This window comes from Homarus americanus, unplaced genomic scaffold, assembly GCF_018991925.1.
Source record: "Homarus americanus isolate GMGI-L3 unplaced genomic scaffold, GMGI_Hamer_2.0 scaffold51354, whole genome shotgun sequence".
NCBI classification, from domain to species: Eukaryota; Metazoa; Arthropoda; class Malacostraca; order Decapoda; family Nephropidae; genus Homarus; species Homarus americanus.
This window is the reverse complement of record NW_024750910.1, coordinates 182262-210144: the sequence shown is the minus strand read 5'-3', so window position 1 is coordinate 210144 and position 27883 is coordinate 182262. Positions and strand designations below refer to the sequence as shown.

General features: G+C 43.9%; 1 protein-coding gene across 1 annotated transcript in view; it reads left to right on the top strand.

Annotated features, from left to right (window-relative positions):
• The first annotated feature begins 13295 nt into the window (after positions 1-13295).
• Positions 13296-27883, top strand: part of LOC121854500 (obscurin-like) — a 193651-nt gene continuing 179063 nt past the window's right edge. The window contains exon 1 of the mRNA XM_042349181.1: positions 13296-13450. Coding sequence (XP_042205115.1) covers positions 13357-13450 — 94 coding nt within the window. The 5' untranslated portion in view covers positions 13296-13356. The remainder of the gene's footprint in view (positions 13451-27883) is intronic.

The window sequence follows — 27883 nt, the reverse complement described above, 5'->3', positions numbered from 1 at the left end:
CTAAACAGTTTTGCCCCTGCCCTCTTTTTCCGGACGTGTTACTTCAGCAGTCGGGGGCGTGAGCATGAGCATGGTGGTGCGGGGGGAATATGAGCAGGGATGGTGGGGTGCGACAGCTGTCCACCACCATCAGCGTCCCGGGTGGCTGACTGGCGGTGTTACCCTGGTTCTGTCATCCTCCCAGCTGCTGACCTCCTTCCCTCTCACTCTTTTTAATATTGTGGGGGAAGACCAGATGGGTCTGACTCTTGGTATTTTACGGACTGGGACCCGGCATAATAAGTGTAACTTGAGAAGACGCACTTAGTAGGGCGCTGTAAGGCGGCGGCAGATGAGAGAAGAGAAGTTTGTTATACATTTGAGAAGTGAAAGTATTAGACGATGACGTCGGTGTAAAGTAAACCATAGACTAACAAGCAGTAATGGTATTAAAAGAAAATAATGGCGAAGCGTTAGGAAACTTATGTACATTTAGGTGTAATAAAAATATTAATTAGATGTAGAAGGATCGACATTAATCTGTTACATTCATCTTCCAAATCAAGGCTGGAGGAGGAGTAATGTTGACCCAGAAGGTTGAGGGTTCTCATGTGTTGTGACTTAAGTGCTTCGGCTTTACACAGAATTAAACTCCCGTAAGACAGAAAGTTCAGCGCAACATAGTCTTTATATGACAAGTATTAAAGCCAAATCTTAATTATTACTGTCATCACCTATGTAATTGATTAATTTACATTTCGCCACAGTAACACAATAATAAAAAAAACGCATTGGCATTTCATAAAACATCTATGATTTTTGAGGTAAACACTAGTGGTGTTTGTCCATACGTCCGTCAGATTGGTTTCCGCTCGATATCATTCCGTAAATCTTGTGAATAGATCTTAAATTTTGTGGTCAATTTAATTATAGCAGATTATTGTTGGAGATTGTTGGGAGTATTGCTAGCCCGAGTATTTTAAAAGTTGTAGCCACTTTTGTTGGTTCTGGCACAGATATTGCCCGTGGAGACCATAAGGCCTAATGACAGAACGGTGATATTTATACAGTATGTGACACCACCACGCACCATACTGAAACCAGTCAACCAACAAGCAAATATCTACCCGCATTAAAAGATGCCACGCTTACACAGTTACAAGAATCCCAGGCAGAATGTGTCTCAATTAAAAATGTCGTACAGTAAGTGATAAGTTAATACTTCCCTGAGCGTTGTGTTGACGTTGGTGATAGATAATTGTGCTGAGTAGGGCCTCTCACACATCTACACACGTATTAACTATCACCACTACGCCTTCGATATATCTTTTTGTATGAATGGTGCCAATCCCAGTAAAAAAAAATGAGCAAGACAAGAGCGTATCACTTAGTGTGAATCTTTTAAAAAAATGTCGCATCTCACAATAATTAGAATTATATAATCAAAACCTAGTCAGTTAAAGGCATTAGCAATTCACGATGAAAGGCAAGATAATGATTGTTACCGGAAATAAAATGAAATCATCCAAGAGCGCGATGCCACGGGATTATTACACCATAGGCTTGGGAACCAAGGGTGCTTTTGGTTTTAGTGAGAGCTGAGAAGTGAAGAGACAAGGGGGTGGTGAAAGGGCGCCAGGGACAGCAGGATGGTAGTCGAGAGGGGATAGAGGAGGGTGGCAGGGGGATGGGATAAACGTTAGGAAGGGTTAGTTGTGGGCGTAATGTGGGTGTCACTGATGAGGCCTGACAGCAGCGCCGTCACATAAAGTAGACGCCACGTTTCATACAATCCTTCTTGGGTTTATTTACTTGATTAATACATGAGTGACATAGCTGGGAAAAGCGAGCACCATGACTACATGAAAATGTTGCCGGCCAAACTTCACCCCTGGCGCTGGGGTGATTGAGCTATGTTAAACACATCACCAGTATCTCCTTACCCGTTGTTCAGCTCGACTTAATTAAGTTGAATATGATAGTTCAAATAACAATGATGCAACGCCAACACTGTAAATAAACGATGTCGCTTCCATGAAACTTAATCTTCATGTTCTACCAGACTGAGGGCGTAAAAACACATGTTGATATCCAGACAAGTGCGGCTGGCCGAGTGGAAACACATGGGGATTGTCTCCTAAACCCAGTGCAGTTACCGTGTACAAATTGTTAGTGTCAACAATGTCTCAACTCTTTGATAGTTTCTTTAATTCTTGTATGATTATAGTGCTTAATTATAACCCCTTGAGAATTATGAGTTAACTATAACCCTTTGAAGATTCTGGTTTTAACTTTAAATACCGTTTTCAACAAACTGGAGATATAAACTGTAAACGCGGTACGGTAACTAGAAACGATACAGTATGGGAATATTTTAAGTTATGTAAAAACTACTCATGTTAAACACTCTAACGTGAGTCTGTCCTCTTTGACACTGCCTTAATTTCCCATCAGACCTGTGATAATTACTACAAAGATGCAACACCGAGGCTCACACAGGGAGTGGTGCATTCAAGCAGTGGTGCATTTCGTCCAGGAAGATGGTGCATTGGGACTAGACATGTGGTGCAATCAGACTAGGGGTTGGTGCATTCAGGCACTGGTGCATTTCGTCCATGAATCAACCAGAGCACCTCAGCTCGAGGCGAGTTGAGGTGCTCTGATTGATTTATGGACGACATGCACCAGTGCCTGACTGCACCACACGTCAAGTCCCAATGCACTATCTTCCTGGACTGAATGCACCACTCTCTAGTCTGAATGCACCACTACTTGAATGCACCACTCCCTTGTCTGAATGCACCACCTAAGGTAGAAAAATATATCAAAAGTCTCAGACATTGACAAAGTCTTATCTTAAAATTTAAATAGTACACAAAGCTATATGACACTTTTGCAATTGAAGAAAAGGGCAATATTTTTTTAATTATAAAATAATATTTTGTAGTTTTAAAAATATAAAGAGCAATATTATATACTTAGTTATGACTATTGAATGAGAACATGAAATATCAAAACTCGTTGGTTGGTCGAAACTACAAATTGACCGACTTTCGTATTTGCATAAAAATCAATATATTCTAATTATGAAATAATAATACTTACCGTACTAATTATAATAGCAAAATACTGTATACTACTTGTAATACACCTTTTCACATATCCGTTGAGACATTGTTACATAACTATTTGACAAATTTCATAACCGAATGACAGAACACATATCGAATGACAATCTAAAATAACTGTTGGTGGTATGTCATTCTCCAATTGTTACATTCTCAAACTATATGTAGACTGTCGGTTTATTGTTCACGTCTGTCAACCTCATAACTTATGTCAATCACTGCCGTTAGCATGAACCAACAGTTACTTTAGATTGTCATTCGATATGTGTTCTGTCATTCGGTTATGAAATTTGTCAAATAGTTATGTTACAATGTCTCAACGGATATGTGAAAAGATGTATTGTGGTACATTCGGTCTGGTGCATTCAGTCCAGGGTAGTGGTGCATTCAGACTAGATAGTGGTGCATTCAGACTAAGGTGGTGGTGCATTCGGACTGGTGCATTCAGGCAATGGTGCATTTAGACCAAATACCCTCTGGTTGGGTGATGGCGGGTGGTGTGGTGACGATGTTAACTGTGTCTGATTGGCCAAACAATTTATGCTAGCAGAATAACAGACGTATTAGAAATGAGAAGAAAGGCGTTTTGAAGAAGGCGGTGAGATAAACCAAGAAATATCAGTCAAACGAAGTAGAGATAACGTAAGAAAAGTGCTAAGGTGATTTAACGATGAGGTTAGGACGCTTGCATCCACCATCCCCTCCCTGGAAATGAGCGAAGGGTGTTTTTCTGCAAGACTTATTGTGTGTTAAGCCTGTGCGAAAAGGATAAGAGGACTCCACACCGCACAGGTGTCTCCAGGTATAAATCACATTTATACGGGGTCATAAATGCATGAAAGTGATGCTGGAGTAGAAGAGACGTTCTATAATTATATATTTCATTATCAGTTTTTTTAAACGAAGACAAATAAATTACTAGGATATGATGACTTAGTCGTGCCTAAAACTATCTACATATTGTACCCTAAAGTACCCCATGACACTAAGGAAAATAAAAGTAAGAATCGCCTCCGCTGTTGTGTTGGCGTGAGAAGAGAGCAGCGGTATGAAACGTGTCATGATAACCCACCTTTATAGGCCTACTGGTGGTGGATTGATTTTTTATTTTGCCGCTTACAACGGCTACTTTATTGTGCACCCCACACTCATCCTGTGAGCGGTAGCTCAAAGGGATTACAGAGTAGAGTTTACAACGGGTCATAATAATTAACCCCCGTTGTCAGGATATTATGGCACTGAATGTTACACAGTATTTCAATTACATTATTTGTTAAGTTCTATACATAAAGGGTAACTTATTCACAACTGCGTGAGTACAGGCGTGTGAGGCAGTATGTCTGGCCTCACACTTTGTTATTCACATTTACGTGAGAAGTATTCAAGCACATGGGGGCGCGGCCTACTGGGAGGCCTAGTTTACACCCACCAGGAATTTAAAAATAGGCGTACATGAACCCATAAACAAAAACAGACGTGTAAGTGCGCTCGTCCTCCACTAGTGTGTGCTCACCCTGTCTGAACCCACACCGCCATAATGTTTGTTTCCAGCTAAATCAACCAATATTACATTTACTGTAAACGCCTTGGTTAAGGACGTTCAGGTGACTGGCATTTTCTTATTTCTCCAGATAAGGCAGAAACGAGTCGGCATAATTAGTCCACAATATTTCAGTACTGAGGGGTATGTCATCACTTTGGCTGTACTTACAAGTGTGGGTCAATGCGAACCAGTGTGGTGTTCCAAGGGACAATAGTACTGTGTAAATTGTTCCAGCACAAAACTCGGCCAGGATTGGGAGTCGGTGTTTACCACAGAGGGCTGGTGGCTGCATGGTCCTCACAGCATCACTTGAGAAGGCGATCTGCATCATGGAGGCCAGGCGGCCATGCCACCCTTTAAACCATACACTCAGCAGAATCAGGGCATCTTGTTTGTGCAGGTCACGTGGGGAGGCGCACGTGGGCGCAGGCTGATAGATTGAATGTTTGTTCGGGTAAGGCAACACCAGCACTGTAGTTGAAGCCAGCGGCGATAACATTTACCATGTACAGTATTTTGTTGTCTTCCAGTCTATTACTTTTACTTTTATCCTCTTCGCCACTGATTGGCTTGTTAGCCGCTTGGGCGGTCGGTCACGTCTCTGTTACACACTGTTGGCAAGTACTGGGCATGCACTGACTCCTGAATGTATCTGAACCTGCTCTAGTGCTTGCCAAGTCTAGTCTTGAAAGAGCTCACACTCGGTGCCGTCACAACACTGTCTGGCAGATTGTTCCAAGAGTTCACAACTCTCACTCCGACTTGTGACTTCTTCGGCCTTGAGCTGTGACCCCTTGTGGGGCGAGTGTCCGCTACCTCCAAGTATACTATATTATATTACTACAAGGAAGGAGTGCAGTGGCCGGCTGGGTACAGCATTAGTCTTCTGTTGTCCTCATAAGAACATACGAATGGAGGAAACTGCAGCAGGCCTATTGGCCCATACTGGGCAGTCCCATTTACACCCAATCCCTATTGCTCATATATCCATCCAACCTATGTTTGAAGCTATCCAGCATATTCGAGTTAATGATGATATTTGGTAACTTGTTCCAGTCGTCGACTACTCTATTTTCAAACCAATGTTTACCTATTTCGCGCCTAAACCTAAATTGATCTAATTTAAAACTATTGTTACGAGTTCGCTCCTGGTTGGATAGTTTGAGTACCTTTGTAATGTCCCCTTTGTTTAGCCCTGACTTCCATTTATACACCTTGATCATGTTGCCCCTCACTCTACGTCTCTCGAGGGAGTGCAAATTAAGATGCTTTAACCTGTTTCTGTACTCAAGGTTCCTAATGCCCGGGATTAGTCTTGTCGTTCTCCTCTGAATTCTTTCCAAGGATTCTATATCCATTCTGTAATACGATGACCAGAATTGAACTGCGTAATCCAAGTGAGGTCTCACAAGCGCAAGATATAGTTTTAAGATGTTCTCGCTAGTCTTGTAACTAACACTCCTTTGTATGAACCCAAGTACTTTATTAGCTTTGTTTCGAGCAAATACACATTGTTTACTTGGCTTTAGATTCCTACATATCATTACTCCTAAATCTCTCTCGCAGTCGGATTTCTCAATAACATCGTTGTTCATCTGGTATCTGGTTTCCCTGTTTACATCTCCTATACTGAGTACTTTACATTTGTCCAAATTGAATTTCATCTGCCATTTTTTAGACCATTCGAAAAATTTGTTTAGATCTTCCTGTAGTTTTGCGGAGTCCTCGTCAGATTTAATTACACCTCCTATTTTAGTGTCATCAGCAAATTTACTTATGTTGCTGTCTATGTCGATATCTATGTCGTTTATGTATATAATAAATAATAATGGTCCAAGTACTGAGCCTTGCGGAACTCCACTAGTGACGTTGCTCCAATGGGATTTAGTGCCGTTAATGCTCACTCGCTGTTTTCTGTCCTGTAACCACGCCCTAATCCATTTTAGAATATCACCTTTAATGCCATGAGCCTCCACTTTTCTTATTAGCCTTTCGTGGGGGACTCTGTAGAAGGCTTTGCTAAAGTCGAGATATACCACATCATAATTGTGCCCTTCACCCACTGATTCAAAAACTGATAAAAAAAATGTTAATAGATTGGTTAGACATGAACGCCCGCTCGTGAAGCCATGTTGGGAATCATTGATCAACTTGTGCTTCTCCAGGTGATTTCGAAGAGAGTTTGAAATGATTGCTTCCATATATATATATATATATATATATATATATATATATATATATATATATATATATATATATATATATATATATATATATATATATATATATATATATGCAAGTAAATCACTGTAGGTGCCCGTGAACTAGGTATATGCTGATAACCACAAGGAAAGAAAACACGAAGTTCCCAAGCGCTGTCGTGTAATTCACATCTTCAGGGGTGAGTACAGACTTAGGAGAAATACTTGAGAAGGCTGATATATACAGTAGAGGAGAGTGAGATCAAGTCCCTAGGGGACAGCAGGGGTCCACAATGTTCCGGTCATAAGGCAGTGACCCTTACTAATCTTCTTAATCCAAAGAAATTGACCATGCCATCTCCAAGCACAGCAGCTGTCCGTAGTCAGGTCATAGGGTAAGATGATCCAACCTTCTCACCTGGTTACATATCTTCTTAATCTCAAAATTATCCAAAATTCATGTTGACAGATTCGGTATGTTTAATGAGACTGGATTCTGGATTCTATAATGTTCCTACCGACAATTGAATTACAAGGTAATATTGAGGAGGCATTATCCCGGTCAATGCAATGCTTATTATCTCTCATATAAATGAACAGAGCATTGGATTCCTGGCCTGTCCCAACACTATATTTATGCTGTTTAAGTCTAGTTATAAGATCTTTACCCGTCTGGCCTCAGTGGAACATATTACATCATGCCTACTTTGATTTATTTTAGTTAATGACGGAGTTAAACCAATGGTACAACAAACAAAAGGCAGGTTAGGTAGTCGGGGCTCGATATTTGGCGGGAAGGCGGCGAGGGTTGTGGGGTTTGCAGGGCGGCGGCGAGGGGCGGAAGAGGCCATTGCCTAGATTAGTCTGTTCGGGGACGGCTTCCTTCTGCATTGTGAGAATAAACAGGCTGTGGGAAGACCGATGGGTTGACGTAGAGACCAGAGAATGGTAATATCTACTAGGGGATGTTGAAGTCCTGGAGGTAGCCGAGGAAGTTTGAAACAGCAGAGTATGTAAATAACATAAAGTATAATCAGATATAATAGATGACAAAGATGAGCTGATAAGTGTTTAAATAGTGGCCGAGGAAGGACGACAAAGTATGTGCGACTGTGTCAACCACATATCCTGTTGACCTTCGTTTCCTACCTCATGTTACCATACCTGTCTAGATTTTCGCAGGGGAGATGTTTAGTGGTAACTGCTGGACACCAGAAATCACCCTCCAAAATCTCCTCCATTCTAATTTTCCTTAGATATCACTAGTTTATTTTTTCTTAAAGTTTGTCGACGGTAACTGTATTTTATATAATGAAATAATGTATCCTTGCCAGAATTTAACTTGTATAGCTACAGAATGTTGTGAAAACACCAAGTGTGAGCATCTTTATGTCTAAGCTTGAAACGCATTTGAATATATTCAGGTACTGTACAGTAGACTCAAGACCCCGTGCATATCCAGTACATTTACTTGCCAACAATACATAACGGAATGGTCTGCAAAATGAAGCCATGCGCATCATCCTAGGTTGCCCAAAATCAACCAGAATTGTAAACATGAGGAAAGAGCTCGGACTGCCCTCCCTATCTGAGAGGATAGCCCTACTTAATACCATGTTTTGTGTCAAAGTTTTGAAGAACAATAGTTCTCAAACTACAACTCAAACTGAGTTGATGTTCTATCTAAGTAATCCCGACCATCTCGCCAACCTTTCACAAAAGACTCTCTTTGGGGCGTGGCTTCATAAAAGTGTTGCAGATCTCCTGAAACTGAATGTCCCAATCACCCCAGACGAACCTATTAATGCCATTCCTCCTTGGCTGGACATATCAGTTCCTATTAATTCCACTCCTGTTGGTAGTAAGCAAATGTTAAACACCGATGTGGTGAGATGTGTCACACTAGAAACTATTAACAGACACATAGAGAGTATTAAATCAAGTGAATGTTATACTTTTACTGATGGTTCTGTGCAGACAAACACAGGTAGAACAGGCTGTGCAATTGTCATATATAAAGAAAAAGAGATGATAGTGTCAAACAAACAAAGGCTGAACAACTGGGCCAGCACAACACAAACTGAGCTAACTGGAATCTACTTAGCCACAGACTACCTCAAAGAAAATGGAGGTGGGGTGATATTCTGTGACTCTCAAAGTGCTTTGAAATCAATGAACAGCCCGTCAGGCTCTATGTCTAAAGTTGCATGTGATATTAAAAGGAATGTGATAACTGCCAATGAGAACAACTTTCGTATCGAATTTGTGTGGATTCCGTCCCATGTTGGAATCAGGTATCATGACCATGTTGATAGACTGGCCAATGAGGCATGTAAGAAAGAAAATGTTGACCGCGACCTTGGTCTGTCCAATGCTGTAATTAAAAACATTCAAGTCAGAATCATGAACTCTGATCTAGAAGAAGTGAGAAATGCAGAGAGACCTGACAGTTGTAGCATTAGTAAATATGACAAATTTTGTAACAAGAGGTACCGGTATGGCCAGCATAAGGACAGAACCAGACAATGTGATGTAGTCATGGCCAGAATTAGGCTAAGATACAGACACATCTGGCAAGTTAGTAACGCTGTACCCATACCGGAACACTCAGCATGTAAACTTTGTGATAAACCTTTAAAGCATACACTTGAACACTATATTATTGAATGTGACACTGTCAAAGACTTCAGGCCACCTGACTTACTGTATCTTGAACTATGTAATTACTTCATTGAATCAGGTGTGCTTGAGGACATTCTTGCTGTTTATCCCAAATTTGCTAGCCCACACTGATTAGTCTTCAATTAGAATATGACTCCAATGTATGTGATCCACTGACCTATATATGCTGCTGGTGAATGTGATGTATTTCCTTCTTTGTGTACGAACCTCTGTCCTGCGTGGCAGTGAACAGTGGCATTACCCACATGAATCTGACCTATATATAGTGTCAATGAATATGATGCATTCTTTGTGTACGAACCTCTGTCCTGTATGGCAGTGAAAAGTGACATTACCCACATGAATCTGACCGACGTATATGTATGTATGTGTGCGTGTGTGCATGTATATGTACGTGTACATGTATATGTGTATGTATATACGTATATGTATGTATATGTGTGTGTGTGTGTGTTACATATATGTATATGTACTGTCAATGAATATGATGCAACTCTTTGTGTACGAACCTCTGTCCTGCATGGCAGTGAACAGTGACATTATCCATATGAACCTGACCTATATACATTTATAGTTGTTAATGAATATGATGTATTTCTTTGTGTGTGAACCTCTGTCCTGCGTGACAGTGAGAAGTGATACCACCCTCAGTGTCAAGACCTGACTGAATTACTCAGAATAGGCAAACTGTACTACAAGCTCTGCCAATAAATTTGTTAAACTAAAAAAAACGGAATGGTCCAATCGCTTGACGGGCCTAGTAGGCTGACGAAGGGCGAAGAGAGTACTGTTTACCAGAGTTCTCCCGACAGGGGGCTCGACTTCCCTGATGGGGGATTATATTAATGACTGCTCAGTGAACACATAAACGAACTTATTACTGAGAACTATTCTACTATGACTCACGTTTGCAGAAGTATTAGATGGTGTGAAGTAGTAAAAGCAACAAAGCTTCTTAATTTTATTAATTCACATTTCAGTAATTTCATTAACTGTAAAACTAAAGCTTCCACACTTTAGCATGGCTATACATCCCTAAATGGTACAGCGTGTCTTTTGCGGGTTACTAGGGAAACTGAAGGATGCCTCGAAGTACCAACAGTGAAAGAATCTATATATTTCTTCTCGATTCCAGACATTTCATTATGAACAAATGATACAGGGTCAGTCCGTCCAGCCAAATTAAGATATTTGTGTTTTGCTAGTGTGCTTTGAAGTACAGTATAACCATTTTGAATCACTTCTCCACAAAGTGTACAGTGAACATTAAAACGTGTTGCTTTAGCCATGAGTGTCTAACAACAGAAATGGCGTTGATGTTCTAAAAGCCACTGGAAAGCACGCTGTCACTAACTTCTCCTGCCTCTGTCTTGTCAATGTCAAAACAACGTTTATACTGGCGCATATAATGGAAGCCCCTCGAAATCGAGGATGGCCGGCCCAAGTGCCACCTAGGCGTGAATTTGTGTAAGGTGTAGAAGTTGTTGCCAACACAACAACTTCACCCTGAGTTAACGAGCTGCATGACCCAGTGTCAAGGAAAAGTCCTAGAAGACCGGACAACTCCACAAATCGATAAACATCCAGGTTCCCAATTACTGCTGGGTAGACAGAGGCAAATGGCGTAAAGAAACTTGCCCGGGGATCGAACCCGGATCAGCTCACTTGCAAGACGAGCATGCTGGCCATTACGTCACAGGTTGCGATAACTTGCACATATAGATGTCTGTTAATAACATTTTAATACTTTTTATCGTAATACAAATTTGTACATAGATATTTGCACCTTCATTTTGATATTGTATTTATGAACAGACTGTAATAAACACTGAGATTGAGTAATTTATTTATGCTGAAAAATATAATTGCAATTATTATAATTGACACCCAAGACTTCCCCGACAATTGTGTTGAATTTCCCCGACGGGTGGGTGGGGGATGGGGGGGGGGGCAGGGTCTCGCCGACGAAGGGGATGTAGACCCCCTGGTGCCACTCCTGTATACCGCCCTGTCCCTGTGGTATACATAGTCAACATGCTCGCCTCGCAAGGGAGCGGACCCGGGTTCGATCCCCGGGCAGGGTGAAACTATGGGCAAGTTTCTTTGCGCCATTTGGCTCTGTCTACCCAGCAGTAATTGGGAACCTGGATGTTTATCGATTTGTGGATCGTATTCCGGGGTAATGGGTAGCCAGTGCAGTAGGCGAGTTGTCCTATCTTCTCGACTATTCCTTGACACTAGGTCACGCAGCTCGTTAACTTAGGTCTTAGGGTGTGGTTGTTGTGTTGGCGACAGCTTCTACACCTTAAACAAATTCACTCCTAGGTGGCCCTTGGGCCGGCCATCCTCGTTACACGAGGGGCAACCATTATACCGCCCTTCATGCCATGCCTTGAATACGTATTGTTTAGATTGCTTCATTTTTGCTAAAGTTCTTTGTCACAATTGTGTCTAAATTTCAGATTCCTAGCTCAAAAGTGTCTGTAATATCGCCTGTATAAGCAAGCTAGAAAGATGTAAACAAACAATTAGAGCAACCACTGAGGATCTCTCTTTCGGAACTTACATCCTAATCCCCATCTCTTCGCCCGGGCTCTTCCTTGTTTAACCCCCCCCAAAAAGGGCTGAAGCAATCATTGCCAGTGTAGGTGAACGGCTGGCCTCCTGGGCGCACTCGATCTTCTGGCAGGTCGGCTTGGCGTTGATGGGTAGGCCTCCAGTTGCTTCTTCGGCAAGTCACACTCGTCCGTATTGTGCGGTCGAGTAATTTGCGGCACTTGGGTATCCAGTACGTCTCACGTATTATGGCAAGAATGTGTTCTCGTCCTGAGTGTCCAGCTCTAGTTGAGTGTACCTCTCTCCCGATGAGCCCCATGAAGGGCACGAGCTTCACGCGGGAGTAAATGAAAAAGGGCAAGAAACTATAACATCATGCTGCTGCATTATTCTTTTCTACCAAACCAAACTATATTTGGTCTACTCAGTTTTTTATTCAACAGCATCGATTTCACTCTATATGGGACTTATCCCAGACCTGGGGGGAAGCGCTTTGAATGCATCATATTATTTCTTGCACGTATAACTAGATGTCTCCTATACGTACAGGTAAGGTTCACGTTGAGCCTTGTGATATACACTTTGGTTGTGTAAGTTCACTATGCAGGTCTGTTGGTTGTACAGAGCGGGTTTGTGTGGCTCTTCAATGTGGTATGGCATACAGTGCTTCCTTTATGTCGCTCTTATAGAGTACTTCTGATGAAGGCTCGGTATCTCTTGATCTTAGTATGGGAGGTAGAATAAGGGCAACATAATGGGGCTATAATTAAACTGGTTGTTAGATTGTCTAGTTACTGTCTGTAATGGTACTTTACCTTAATTTATTGTGTTAGTGTTTAAGGAATGAGGTAGATGCGTATTTGTTAGGTAAAATTCCTCTTACAGTGCACGTAGAGTCAGGGTTAAAAGTTGGTATGAAGCAGTGAAACTGTGTCACGGGAATGAGTCTTCTGGTGCGGATGTACTGTTTTATCTCATTTGAGATCGAACTGCTTCACACGAACTTCTGGCCCTGACTGTACATAGTCAGGACAAGTATAAAAACAATGGTGAACATTAACTCCATTTAGCTAAGGATAGTTATGTACTATAATTTTGTCTGTACTGTATTAAATGAAGTTGTGAAAGAGCAGAGGAATGTGTGCTGAGTGGTCAGTTGTGGGAGGGGGGAGGGGTCGGACAAGGAGGTGTGTGTGTGTTCCCCGCCTGGTTGTACTCAGTCAGTTCAGTTGTGTCCGTGTCGTCTTTCAGTGAGGACGTGTTAGTGATGGCTAGTGGGGCTAGACACCCAGGCCCTGTACGGGACAAGCTAAGGATAACCTACTATTCTGTTCTTCTATTGATGATAGCTGTTATATCAGGTAGGAACCATCTCAATATTTACATGCCTGTGACTGAAATATTTTGTAATTTTTTTTTTTAGCAATTGTACCGTTTAATACTGCATTTAAGTGGAGGTTGAAATTTTTGAGTATACAGTACTATTTTGTAACGTAGTTTACAGTATTATTTTTTTTGCCGTTTTTCGATTTCTATATAATATTTTGAGAATTGTGGTGTGGAAAGCAAGAATAGTTGTGTCGGCAAACATTAGAGGTGGCGGTGGAGGAAGGCGGCCATCAAGGTTGAGTGATGTTATAATGTTATGACAGGGATGAATGGCGGGTAGTTGACCAGCGGCCCTCGAGTACAGTGCCGCTCTTCACGTCCCGTCATCCCTGTCATCAGCCACTTACCTCTGGCGGCGCCTAAGAGGCGGGAGGACAGGTAGACATATGGCCGCCTTCCCCTCCATATGCTTATCAGCCATACCAGTTGAACAGTTAAAAGATAAAATTCAAGCTTACCAATCTAACTTAAAACCAAACTTAATGTAATCTAAATGTTAATTAGGCCTAAAAACCGTTAGGTGCTACTATAGCGTGCAGTCTACAAAATATATAGGTTAAGTTAGCTTAGGTTTGGGTCAGGTTAGGTTAGACTAAAAGTAGCACCAACCGTGATCTAGTCTTACTATAAATTTTGAGGTGAGACTATATCCTGTGGGAAAGTTTATAGCGTGATATTGTTAGTGGGCTAGAGCATGTATCTAGGGAGACCGTACTTACCCCTCCCAGTGACTTTCTTTAGTGGCCTGCTGTGACGGGGCGAGGAAGGATGTTTTCCAGCTAATTCAGTAAGACGAGGTGGCTCTTGAGTGGAATAGTATTCGGGCGTCTGGAGAGTGTCTGTTGTTGGCGGCCATAACACGCCCAGACTCCCACGGCATGATGTTTTATGTTCTACTACCACACTCCACTTTGATATGAGAGTTTTTCAGTTGTTGTTTAGTCATTGTATTGTTAATCCATGTTTTACCAAGTACTGCTCGTTGTTTTCGCGGTAACAATACAGTTGATGTTAAAGCTTTGCAACTTACTGACATCATGTTGAATTATGTGCAAACCCAATCATATACCTTTAAGATGAATCAGTCTGCATAATTTGCCTTGGTTTAACTCTTGATTCTTCCGTGTTAACTGGAGAATTAATCATAGATATGCCAAATTTTTCTCAGCTGAAGTCCGTAGGAATCGTTGCTTAGCTCTCTTACACTTATTTGCATGGACTATTCCTGCTTATCATGGTAACATAGGGTCCTAGGGGTTTATTCAAGCAGTTGAGGCTGAATAACGCTTATAGGATATTCAACGAGCTGTTTGCTTGGAGTATCTTAACAACAAATTTTGTAAGGATTGAGGATATGAACATGCAGGACACTAAAGGAAGTGAACACAATTTTATGCTACCTGGTGTCCGCAGTCAAGCTTAAGACGCTTTCTTTTTTGCAGCGATTACAGGCTGGAACAAGTTACCTTGTGGGATTCGAGGTATTGGTTCACACTCAGGATGGGATGGAGAAAGGAAACTCACAATGTGCTCTCTGTATACATATTGTATTGGATGTACAGTGCAGCTTGGTGCTGGGAAGGCAGCATGGTTACAAGCGTGATGTAGAGAGAGCTGGTTGGTGAGGGTGCTCAGAGGAAGACAAGCTTGTGGGTCGCCATGCTCGCCGGCGGGAGCGAGGGCCGCCAGGCAGGAGTAGAGGAGGAGGTGTTGCTTGAAGACTGGCTGTAGGTAAAAAGAGAGGTAGGTCACCACGAGGTCAGGTCTTATATAGCGGAGGTAGGCGTGGCTTAATAGTTGACCTCCATCTTGTAAGGCGGCGCTGGTTGACCTAGACCACGAGGCATACACTGGGAAATTCGCGGGGTCGGCTACTCAGCGACAAACAGCGTTTGTAGGGGAGGAATCTACTACAATACTCCCCCTTCCCTCAGGCGGTGTAGGAGACTTGTTGTCTGCAGGGTTGCATCCCACATGTGAGGCAGAATGGGCGGTGCAGGAGACTTGTTGTCTGCAGGGTTGTATGCCACATGTGAGACATAACGGCAAGGGCGTGGATGAGCCGGCCGCTAGTGGAGACAACTTTGTCTAGATACACGAGCTCTGTGGGAGGAGAGAGGGAGAAGAAGGGTTGTGGAGGGGATGAATGTTGTGCTTCCCTTGCGGCAAGTACAGAGTCCTCGGATGCGCCTGCTGGGGTGTGTGGGTCTGGGTCAGGAGCAGGGGCTGTGTCAGGAAGAGGGTCCACGACAGCAGCAGGGTGCAGGACAGTAGCAGGGAGTACCTGAGGGAAAAAAAAGGGTGTGTGGGGCCGCACTCAGGCGCATGGGCCGCGTCGGGAGCAAGGACTGCCAGGCAGGAGCGGAGGAGGGTCCAGGACAGTGGCAGGGGTACTGCTGGGCCGGGGGCGGCGTCTGAGGCAGGACGGGTGTGCTGTGGTCAGTAGGACGTGGTGCTTGGGGCAGGAAGAGGAGCTGGTGTCTGCTTAGAGAAGCAGTGCTGCTCTAGGGTGTCTAACCTGCGGTGTAGAGACAGTAGCTGTAGAGCCGATGAGAGCTTCCTCTGTGTGGATAAGCCAGTCTTCCATGTTGCTTGAAGACTGGGAGAGTGATCAGTTTCTCCTCCATCCTGTGTGAGTGCGATTCTCCGGGGGTCACCATTTGTGGGGTCCCTTGATATTTGGTTCACACTCAGGATGGGATGGAGAAAGGAAACTCACAATGTGCCCTCTGTATACATGTTGTATTGGATGTACAATGCAGCTTGGTGCTGGGAAGTGGCAGCGTGGTTACAAGCGTGATGTAGAGAGAGCTGGTTGGTGAGGACACTCAGAGGAGGACCAGCTTGTGGGTCGCCATGTTCGCTGGCGGGAGCGAGGGCCGCCAGGCAGGGGGAGGAGGAGGTGTTGCTTGCTGGTTGGTGTAGGTAGAAAAGAGAGGTAGGTCACCACGAGGTCAGGTCTTATATAGCGGAGGTAGGCGTGGCTTAATAGTTGACCTCCGTCATGTAAGGCGGCGCTGGTTGACCTAGACCACGAGGCATACACTGGGGAATTCGCGGGGTCGGCTACAATAGAACCAGTAATGTTATCAAACAATTTAAAGTTAAAACTAAGACAATACATTACAGATGAAACCACAGAAGAGAAGAGAGTGAGTTTCTATATTAGGTGATCCGCCAGCCTCAGATAGTCCAATCACAATGTAATGCATGTTATATTTATTAACAAGCTTTCACTTGTATTCCTGTAGATATACAGTAAACAACTTATGGCTCTATCGGCTATCCTTGGTCAAATCGTCTTACTGTTTACTATGTTGCATACCTGCACTGTTTTGATGCATTGGAAATTTTATACTTGCACACCGTATATCTGCGTTACCTGTATGCATGCTGAACTATATAACTGCATTGTCTATATACGTGCCAAACCAGTTATAAACTTGTAAGACGATTTTACTCAATAATAATAATAAAATTATTATTATTAACTCGACATAAGAATTTAATATTGGCTGACTAAGCGAATAGCATTGTCATTTTCTCATTATAAAGAGCTAAGCTGTGTACAGTATTTGTATTTATGTGTACCACATGCTTGTTATCTCAGTTTACGTATTATCTGCCTCGTGTAGGCTCCCTCACCTCTCGTTATCTTGCCCCTCCCTCTGCGATGGCCCTGAAGCCTCCCACAGTGTACATAATTAAATTCCGTGTAAGCCTAATAGTGCCTCTGATATTTCAGTATAGAATTCAAACTTCTATATTATTTCAGTTTAAAGGCGTGTCACTATAGTGTGCGGTTTACTGTGTGAAAGGTTCATTCACTTCCAAACCATCAAGAAACAAACACACTTAACTATCGATCTTGCAAGTTGGGGATGGAGAGAGGGAGGAGGGAATGTTGACCTTATAATGTATTACTGCGGGCTCTTAACAACTAAGGTTTTATGGGACTACCACACGAAACTAAAGAGAAACAAAGGAATGAGAGAGAGTTAGAGAAAAATTAAAGAAGGGGAGGGGAAGATATATATTTCACGTAGACCCACAATGAAAACGTGGATAAGATAAATCTTGATAAAATCACACGGGAAAATGGAAACAACGGAGTACCTTAGCTTTCGTCTTTATTCAAGACATCTTCAGAGGCAACTGGATTACATGGACAGAGAGGGGCTTAAATATACAGGGTGACCTAAAAACATGAGGTCAGGTCATAATGATGACATCCACTAATCCCCAGACCAACACAAACGTAGAGGAGCTTAAGAGAAGGGTGGTGACGTGACTAGCCAGGTCAGGTCAGAAAAAAGGGACCCACAAAATAACTATCATACATCTAGATCAAAGGTTTTCAAAGCATTTTTAACCTTGGGCCACTGACAAATAAATTTATGTAACATATTATCAGTTTTGAACTGACCATCACTAAGGTTTATTGATTTTAATTCCTTAATCAAACTAGCTTCAACCAGAAGTCTTTCTGTGACACAAGATGATTTGAATGCTTCTAAGCTTTTTTCCCAAGCAATGGGGTGATTATTATTCCTAACATGAACGAACAAGGCACTGCTTTCAGATGCATCTGGTCTTGAAAGAGCTCACACTCGGTGCCGTCACAACACTTTTTGGTAGATTGTTCCAAGAGTTCACAACTCTCACTCCGAAAAAGTTTGCCCTCACAGTTTTCTGAACCTGTGGCTTCTTCAATCTTGAGCTGTGACCCCTTGTGGGGCGAGCGTCTGCCAGCTTCAAGTAAGGACACTCGACTGAGTAGTGCCCCTTGTGATGCTTATACACCTCAATCAGGTCGCCCCGTGCTCGTCTGTAGTATAAGCTAGGCAAGTTCAGGCGCTCCAATCTCTCAGGGTAGTTGAGGTGCCGAAGTGCAGGCACCAGTCTGGTGGCCCTCCTTTGAACATTTTCAACCAACTGACAGTCTCTAGCATATCTCAGGAACCAGACGGGGTGACAGTACTCCAGATGAGGAAGCACTTCACTTTTGAAGATCATTACGAGGGACGAGCCGTCTAGATATCTGAACGAACTTCTTATAAGACCCAATTATTTATTTGCCTGACGCGGCGTATTTCTGCTCCTGGGTGGGGGTGGGGAAGGGTGTGTGCACTAGCATTCATATTTAGATGAAAAGATAGTACAAACTGAGAAATACCAGCGTATATATTTATTAGTACTATTACTAATATAAATAATATGATGTGTCCTTATACAATACAGTATTGCAAGCATTTACTATTTATGCTGCAATATAATGGGCTGCAAATTTTACATTATTATTATTATTATTATTATTATTATTATTATTATTATTATTATTATTACTATTACTATTACTATTATTATTATATTAACTATTTGCAAGCTCAAGGGCCCCCTTGGACCCAGGGCCTCCGGCCCGGGCTCCTTGGGCACCCTTGTTAATGCGGCCCTGAGTCAGGCCCCACCTGGTTACCCTGCTTTCACCATCTTGAATCTATGGTGATTAATGATCTTCTTTGAACACCATACACCACTCTTCAACTTCTTAAGTTAACATTTATTTATTTATTTATTTTTTAAATAAGCTTATGCTGTACTTAATATCTCATAAACTGTATTAAACACAGGTAAATCAGTGTAAACTGTACTTCACCCCTGAAGATGTGAATTACACGAAAGCACTTGGGAGCTTTGTGTTTTATTGTTTCCTATGTGGTTATAAGCATACACATGGATCACACGCACCTACAGTGATTTATTTGTACATAATATTAAATGGAGATAGATTTTTTTTTTTAGATTGCCTCCGAGGGCGCTAGTTTATTGGGTACCTCATTACATCCTGTGCAAGGTGAAGCGCAGAAGCGTTTACAGCGCCCATCTGGGAAGCATGTGGAGTTCATGCTTGCCTTTATGACTTGTGCATTAAGGGTGTAAAAGCCTGAAGGGTCATGGGTTTTGTCAACAAGTTATACAAAGTGACAGAATTATGAGTGTGTGGGGGAAAATTCCCAGTACAATTTATCTATTTATGGTTAAGTGTGGCAGGTCCCTAATAATGTCAAGTGCCAGGCCTGTCTCTAGGAGGAGGGATATCTGGTCAGAGGGGGAAGAGGTGTTGGTAACGGCTGGGGACCTGTAGGAGGAGGTCATAGGGCAAGTGAGGATGTAGTAAGAGAGGGTGAGAGTCGGGTTGACCGCAAAGTTTACAAACAGTCCAGCCAGGCTCAGGGTTGCCAATGTGCTAGGTGTGGCGAAGTACAGTGGGGGTGGAGGTGATATGGTGTAGTGGGACAGTTATAGTAGGGGTGGAGGGAGGCACATAGGCATTGACAATATTGAGGGACATACCTTTTAGTGTGATTGTGATGGCATGTGCGTCGACATGCCGGTGGGGTACGGGTAGCCGGGGGTGGTGTCCTCGGGTCCAATAGGTAGCCCTGGTGGAGACAGCACAGACACAGGAGCGGGCGCGGCTTGTGGTGGGTGGACAGGTTGAGGCACCACGTGTCATGAAGACAAGGCAGGACTTCGCTTGGGGGCAGCAGGACACACCAGGGCAGGCCTGGTAGGCACTACACCAGTAGTGAAGGCCGCTGGCGGTGGAGTAGGCCGTGAGCAGGGGGCTCACAGGGGACTACCAGCTTGTGTCAAACCAGAAGAGAGGAGTGACTGGGTGGCAACAGAGGGCAAGAGTAGGTTGGAGATGGTGGTACAGAATGTAACGAAGAGTTTTTCATTACAGTTGGTAAATTCTTGGAAGAGGGATATGATCTGTGTCATGTCACTGGAGGGGGGTTGTGGGGGGTGGCACCGGTGGGAGCACAAGGCCTGGCAGCGTCAGAGTAGAGACAGGGAAGGGGTCCAGTAGTAGATGAGTTAGGAGACGGCCGGGACTGCTGTGTTGCAGCCAGGTGAGGCTAGGCAGGGCAGGTATTGTTGAAGAAGGCGTTGCTGGAGACAGAGGGGACGCAGAGGGAGGCGGCCCGGTAGACTGGGGGGCTTCGGGGAGGCTTTTCCCTGGGACAGACAGGTGATTGGGGCATTGCCATGCGTCAGCATTGTGCCGGCTGCCACAGATACAACACCTGGGATCAATTACATAGCCCATACCACCCCTATTAAGGTGGTCTTTGATTTTCTGGGCACAGGTGGTGGAGTTATGGTTACGTGAACAGAAGCGACATCTGGGACGATCACGTCAGCAGCAGGCAGTGAAGGTGAACCCAATGAGAACAGATAACACAAAAAGCAGGCCCAGGATGATAGGGTTCTGCATAAAGTGGAGAGAGTGGGTGGGCCTCCACAGTGGTTAGCATTCCTTCCCTTCCCTTCCACTTGACAATGACAGCAGCTTGTGGGGTGTTCCCCGGTAATGTCGACGTATACTGAGTATACTAGAATTAAAGTCACGTGCATTTTTGATGTCAGCGTATAGGGGAATTGTTTCACTAGGATGTGGCAACATTCATCAGCGAGGGGGGGCACCAGGACAACCCCGTCAAAGCCAACAGTACTAAGTGTTTCATAGACCTCGGGAGTCTGACACTTGATAAAGTTCCGGTTCTTACCTTGTCGGAATTGAATGTTGAGACCGTGTTGTCTGCAGTACTTCATCATCCAATTAAAGCATTCCTCTGCGGTTTTCAGTGTGTCCTTGGGGAAGCGCAGATTCAGCTTACTTGGCTGGGTGGCAGCGGGCAGGGTGATAGGGTCCGTGGCATTAGTGTTTCCACTCCGGCTAGTGTTTTTCATAGAAACATTACCGTCACTGTCATAATCACTGGGGTCTGACTTTTGAAGGGTGTTGGATTCAGTATGACCAGGCGAGTTGGTGATGGCATCCGTATCAGATATGTCTGCGTCCATGAGAGAGTCTCTTCTGGGACATTTATGTCGACCCCCCATACTGGCCGGCTGAGGGGGCCTTTGTGGGACGATTGGGAAGTCAAGAGCACCTATGGGCACGTCTGTCCCCTTTAGTGGTCACGCCATGACTGAGTGAAATGGAGATAAGCCATAACCATAACAAAGTAAAGGTCATCCCTCTGCTGGCATCTATTGGGGAGAATTAAGTAAGGTCGATGCTAATTGTTTGGGCAAATCTCGTCAGGTTTTTTTTTTTTTTACCCCCGAGGGTGCTTGTTTATTGGGCACCCCTTACATCCTGTGCAAGGTGAAGTGCAAAAGTGTGTACAGCACCAATCTGGGAAGCATGCGTAATTTATGCTTGACTCATGCATTAAGGGCGTAAAAGCCTGAAGGGTCATGGGTTTTGTCAGCAAATTACATAAAGTTACAGAATGATGAACGTGTGGCGGGAAAATTCCCGGTGCAATTTATCTTTATGGCAAAACGTGGCAGGTCCCTAATAATGTCAAGTGCCAGGCCTGTCTCTAGGAGGAGGGATATCTGGTCAAGGAGGGAAGAGGTGTTGGTAACAGGGTCATCAGTGGTTTGTAGGTAAGAAAGTCAGGAGTTACCCCGGGAATTTGGATGGGGCCCATCGGGTGTCGGGCATTGAGGTCCCCCACAAGGAGGGTGGGGATGGAGGTGATATGTTGTGGTAGGACAGGTACAGTAGAGGTGGAAGGAGGCACATAGGCATTGACAATATTGAGGGACATACCTTTTAGTATGATTGTGATGGCATGTACGTCGGTAGTTTCGGCTTCAAACGGATGTCGAGAGGTTGGTAGGGGATGTAGAGAGGTTGGTAAGAGATGTAGAAAGGTTGGAAGGGGACGTTGAGAGGTTGGTAGGGGACATCCTTCTTGGCGTAGATACGTAGTCCACGTGCATGTCCTCATGGTGACCCATTGGTGCGGAGAACTGGAGAGGATGGGCCCCAGGTGCCGGCATGCCGGTGGGGGGACTGTAAGCCGGGGATGGTGTCTTTGGGTCCAATAGGGGGCCCTGGTAGAAACAGCTCAGAGACATGAGCAGGCGCGGCTTGCGGTGGGTGGACATAATGAGGCACTACGTGTTGTGGTGGTGGGGCGGGATGTGGCACGGGGCAGTAGGACACACCGGGGCAGGTTTGGTAGGTGCCACGCCAGCAGTGATGCCAGGCGGCGGTGGAGTTTGCCATGAGCATGAGGGGCACATGGGGGGTCTACCAGCTTGTGTCAAACCAGAAAAGGGGGGTGACTGGGTAGCAGCTGGAGGCAGGGGTAGTCGGTGTAGGTCGGAGATGCGGTACAGAGTGTATCAAAGAGTTTTTCAACACGGTTGGTAAGTTCCTGGAAGAGGGATATGATCTGTGTCGTGTCACCGAAGGGGGGTTGTGGGGAGGCATCGGTGGCAGCACAAGGCCTGACAGCATCAGAGTAGAGATGGGGAGGATGCCCAGTAGTAGAGGAGTTAGGAGACGGCCGGAACTGCTGTGTTGCAGCCAGGTGAGGCCAGGCAGGGGCAGGTATTGTTGAAGAAGGCGTTGCTGGAGACAGAGGGGAAGCAGAGGGAGGCGGGGTTGACACAGCCTTCGGGCAGGCTTTTCTCCTGGGACAGGCGGACATTTGGGGCATTGCCATAAGTCAGCATTGTGCCAGCCACCACAATTACAACAAGGGTCAACAACATAGCTCACACCACCCCCATTGAGGTAGTCTTTGATTTTCTTGGCACAGATGGTGTGATGGTTATTTGAACAGAAGCGACATCTGGGACGATCACGTCGGCAGCAGGCGGTGAATGTGTGACCCCAATGGGAGCAGCTGACACAAAAAGCAGGCCCAGGATGATATGGTTCTGCATACAGTGGAGGGAGGACTGGGTGAGCCTCAACAGTGGCTGGACATTCCCTCCCCTTCCATTTAACTTTGACAGCAGCTTGTGGGGTCTTCCCCTGGTAGTGTCGACGTATACGGAGTATATGTGGATTTACGTCACAAGCATCTTCGACTTCAGCGTGAAGGGGGAATTGTGTAACTAGGATGTGGCAACATTCCGCTGCGTCAGCAGGTGGCGGCATGAGGACAGCCCCGTCAAACCCAGCAGTACTAAGTGTTTCGTAGACCTCAGGAGTCTGACACTTGATAAAGTTACAGTTCTTACCTTTAGGAATTGAATGGTGAGACCGTGTTGTCTCCAATACTTTGCTGTCCAATTAAACCATTCCTCGACGGTTTTCAGTGAGTCCTTGGGGAAGTGCAGATTCAGCTTACTTGGTTGGTTTGCAGAGGGGCTGGTGGCACTTTGCCTTTTCCGATGATCAAGAATTGAATGATTACCTAACCTCAAGCGAGAGACAATGTGACGAATGACACATGACATGCCCATACGATTACAGTACTCTTGGTGTTGAAATAGACAAGAGGTCATAGCTCAAGGTTGAAGAAGTTAAAAGTCTAAAAAACTGTGAGGGCAAATTCTTTTTCGGAGTGAGACTTGTAAACTCTTGGAACAATCTGCCAGAGTGTTGCGATGGCACCAAACGTGAGTGAGCTCTTTCAAGATGGCCTTGATCAACACTGACGAAGGTACAGATACTGTGCATTCAGGAGCCAGTACATGCCCAGTACTTGCCAACAGCGTGTAACAGAGAAGTGACCGACTGACAGAGAGGATAAAAAGGTAAAAAGTAAAGTCTTGGAAAAGTGCAATGTTGAAGGCCGGAATCTTGTCCAAGAAAAATGACTGGAAAAACCAAGTGGCATTAGTTACTGTGATAATGGTGCAAGTCGACAGTGATAATGGTGTTAGAAAATACTGTAAAATAGTAACCCAGGTGCTAGCTAACAGTGGTGGTGGTGTAAGAAGATAGTGGTGTTGCTGCTAGCCAATAATGAAAGTGACAAGAAAATAGTAAGGATGATGCTAGCCATCAGTGGAAGTGATGCAAGAAAAACAGTGATGGTGGTGCTATCCTCCAGTGTAAGTATTGTTGGTACAGTTGCGGAAATGTGTCCCTACACCCCCTGTGGTAACCCGTGTCTCCAATTTAAGCGACCAACCTATTATGACTTATAGCCAACCTATCCGCTCATCATACCCGTCTTTACATGACCAATACTCATTCATTCATAATGATACTACTACTACTGGGACGTGCCTTTTGGAGACACTGGTTACCACGGGGTGTAGGAACACACTTCCACAAATGTACAATGGTAACGCATACTAATACTGTACTGGATAATAAAATTCATAAAGTACAGTAACAACTGCCCGAACTGCTAGTAAGCTGATAATTGGTGAAGTGATAAACCATAAAATATTGATACTGTAGTGGTGTTAGCCAACAGTGAAAATTATGTAATAAAATAGTGGTAGTGGTACAGGTACTATAGTCAGCAGTGAAAATGGCGCAAGGAATGTAAATTATTGTTGCTACTGTTTCATTGCTAACACTATCTAACAGTGTTGGCTATATTTGCCTGCAATGATGGTGATGCTAGCCAACAGTGATTGTGATGTTAGCCTAGCCAACGGTGGTGCTAGCCAACGGTGATGGTGATGCAAGCCAACAGTGATGGTGATGCTAGCCAACAGTGAAAGTGGTGTTTGCCTACAGTGATGGTGGTGTTAGCCTACAGTGATGGTGGTGCTAGCCTACAGTGATAGTTGTGCTAATCAACAGCTATGGTGATGTTAACCAGCAGTGATGGTGGTGCTAACCACTAGTGATGGTTATGTTAGCCTACAGTGAAAGTGGTGTTAGCCAACAGCGATGATGGTGTTAGCCTACAGTGATAGTTGTGTAACCAACAGTGATGATGATGATGTTCAATTTCAATGATGGTTGTGCTAGCCAACAGTGATGGTGGTGCTAGCCAAAAGCAATGGTGATATTAGCCAACAGTGAATACTTTTACCTTTTTACTTTTATCCCTTTTGCTACTGATTGGCTCATTAGCTGCTTGGGCGGTCGGTCACATTTATTTTCCACACTGTTGCCAAGTACTGGGCATGAACTGTCTCCTGAATATATAGGAACCTGCTCCAGTGTTGGTCAAGTCTGGTCTTGAATGAGCTCCCACTCGGTGCTGTCACAATGCTGGCAGATTGTTCCAAGAGCTCATTATTCTCATTCCGAAAAAGTTTGCCCTCACTGTTTTTTGGACTTGTAGCTTCTTTAACCTTGAGCTGTGACCCCTTGTGGGGCAGGCATCCTCCATCTCCAGGTATTTACATTTGACCAAGTAGTGCCCTCTGAGGTGTTTATACACTTCGATTAGGTCGCCCCTTGCCTTTCTGCAGTATATGAGTAAGCTAGGAAGTTGCAGGCGTTCTAATATCTCTGGGTAACTGAGGTTCCGTAGAGCAGGCACCAGTCTGGCAGCCCTCCTTTGGATATTTTCAATCAATTGACAATCTCTAGCGTACCCTGGGGACCAGATGGGGAAGCACCTCACACTTGAAGATTGTGATGAGCGATGGATCATCCAGATATCTAAATGACCTTCTTATAAGACCTACTAGATTAGTTGCCTAATTCACCTTATTCTGCAATGGCTCAAGAACTTAATTTCCTTGTTGACATACACACCAAGGTCTTTTTCACATACGGTCTCAATTAATGCAGTTTCTTAGTTCTGTTGGGACACGTGATACACCTCCTTACTGTTGATGCAACCCAGGTGCATCCTCTTGCTGATCTCAGTGATGGTAGTGTTGACCCCACAATGATAGAGGTACTAGCCTACAGTGATGATGGTGTTAACCAACAGTGGCGATAATGCTAGTCTATTTAGGACTGGTTGGTCAAATTTTGTGATTTCATCTCGATGTAGTGTAGCGGTCTGGGAGCTATCCCAGTGTGAGCATCACAATGCTAATAATAATGATAATGATAAATGGTTTATTGAACAAGTTCTGCAGCCCAAAGGCTGAAAATATACATTGGACATAAATGACTTATTACATACATTGGTGGTTTAACAAAAGCCTTCATTAGAGAAAGGTGCAGGAACATACAGTGAACAAACAGATTAATGTTTACAGCGGAGGTCACGTAGATCATGTGAGCTGAGGTGTTGAACAGCAGACATGTAGTGTAGTAACTCCCTCACAGATGGCGTTATGAGGGGCATCACGTGGAGTAGTAGTTCCCTCACAGGTGGTGTTATGAAGGGCTTGACGTGGTGTAGTAATTCCCTCACAGATGGTGTTATGAGGGGCCTGATGATGTAGTAATTCCCTCACAGATGGTGTTATGAGGGGCCTGATGTGGTGTAGTAATTCCCTCACAGATGGTGTTTGAGGGGCCTGATGTGGTGTAATAATTCCCTCACAGATGGTGTTATAAGGGGCATCACATGGCGTAGTAATTCCCTCACGGATGGTGTTATGAGGAACCTCACATGATGCTGTAGCAACTCATTCACTACGGGGTGTCATCGCATCATGGGGACACCACGTGGTCTGTTGTCACAGCAGATTGTCTTTGATAATGTGATAGGACTTTTAACCACATAGACATAATTTGTAAAGAGGTTAGTAACATATATAGAGTGACTTTTTTTTCGATACACGATAAATTAATGGTTTGGAGAATGTATCACGTTGAAAGATGCTTGAGGGTACAAAGGATGTAAGACATGCAAAAGGGTCATTATGTTTGCACTGGGATGGGATTTTCAAGATCAGAAAATGTAAAACAATTCTGCATTGGCGTCACAGGAAAAATAATGAAGTAGATTAACAACTGGCAACAAAGAGTGGTCATAAAGAATTAAGTACAGTACTGTACATAAAAAATGGACAAATCTTTTCAGTAGAGAACCGAAAGGAACTACAGATATTCTTCAATCTTCCTAGTTTGTCCTCTACATTAACAGTACAAATGAAATTATATCGAGCCACATTGTCAAGTTTATGTACAAGTTCTTATGAAAGTGTCTTTCTATCACCACAAATTATTGTAGTAACCTGGGAAGTTGTGGAGCTCCTAAGTGGCAGGTTCTTGATGTAAACACTTCTTGGCCTTTTCTGTATTTATTGTTTGTACCTTATATACATAGGTAATGTCTGAGAGAATTATGGAGTGAATTCTCTCCAGGAAAGTACTGTGAGCAACACTTGAAGGCAACTCTCAGTTGAGTGAGTTCCCTGTCCAGAAATGGTGTGTTGTCTCACTCACCTTGGGATGCTAGGAGCTGGTCCCTCCTTTGGATGTTTTCAATCAACTGACAGTCTCTAGCATATCTCACAAACCGTATGGGGTGATGGTACTCCAAACAGGGAAGCATCTCACTTGGAAAGTGCCCTTCTTATAAGACCCACTACCTTATTTGCTTGATTTGCCTTCTCACAATGGTCTGAGAACTTCAGTTCATTGTCAACATATACACCAAGTTCATTTTCATACTTGGACTCAGTTAAAAATGTTTCTTTGTCCTGATGAGACATGTGATATTGCCTCCTTACTGTTGGTATGATCTAGATACATCCTTTTGCAT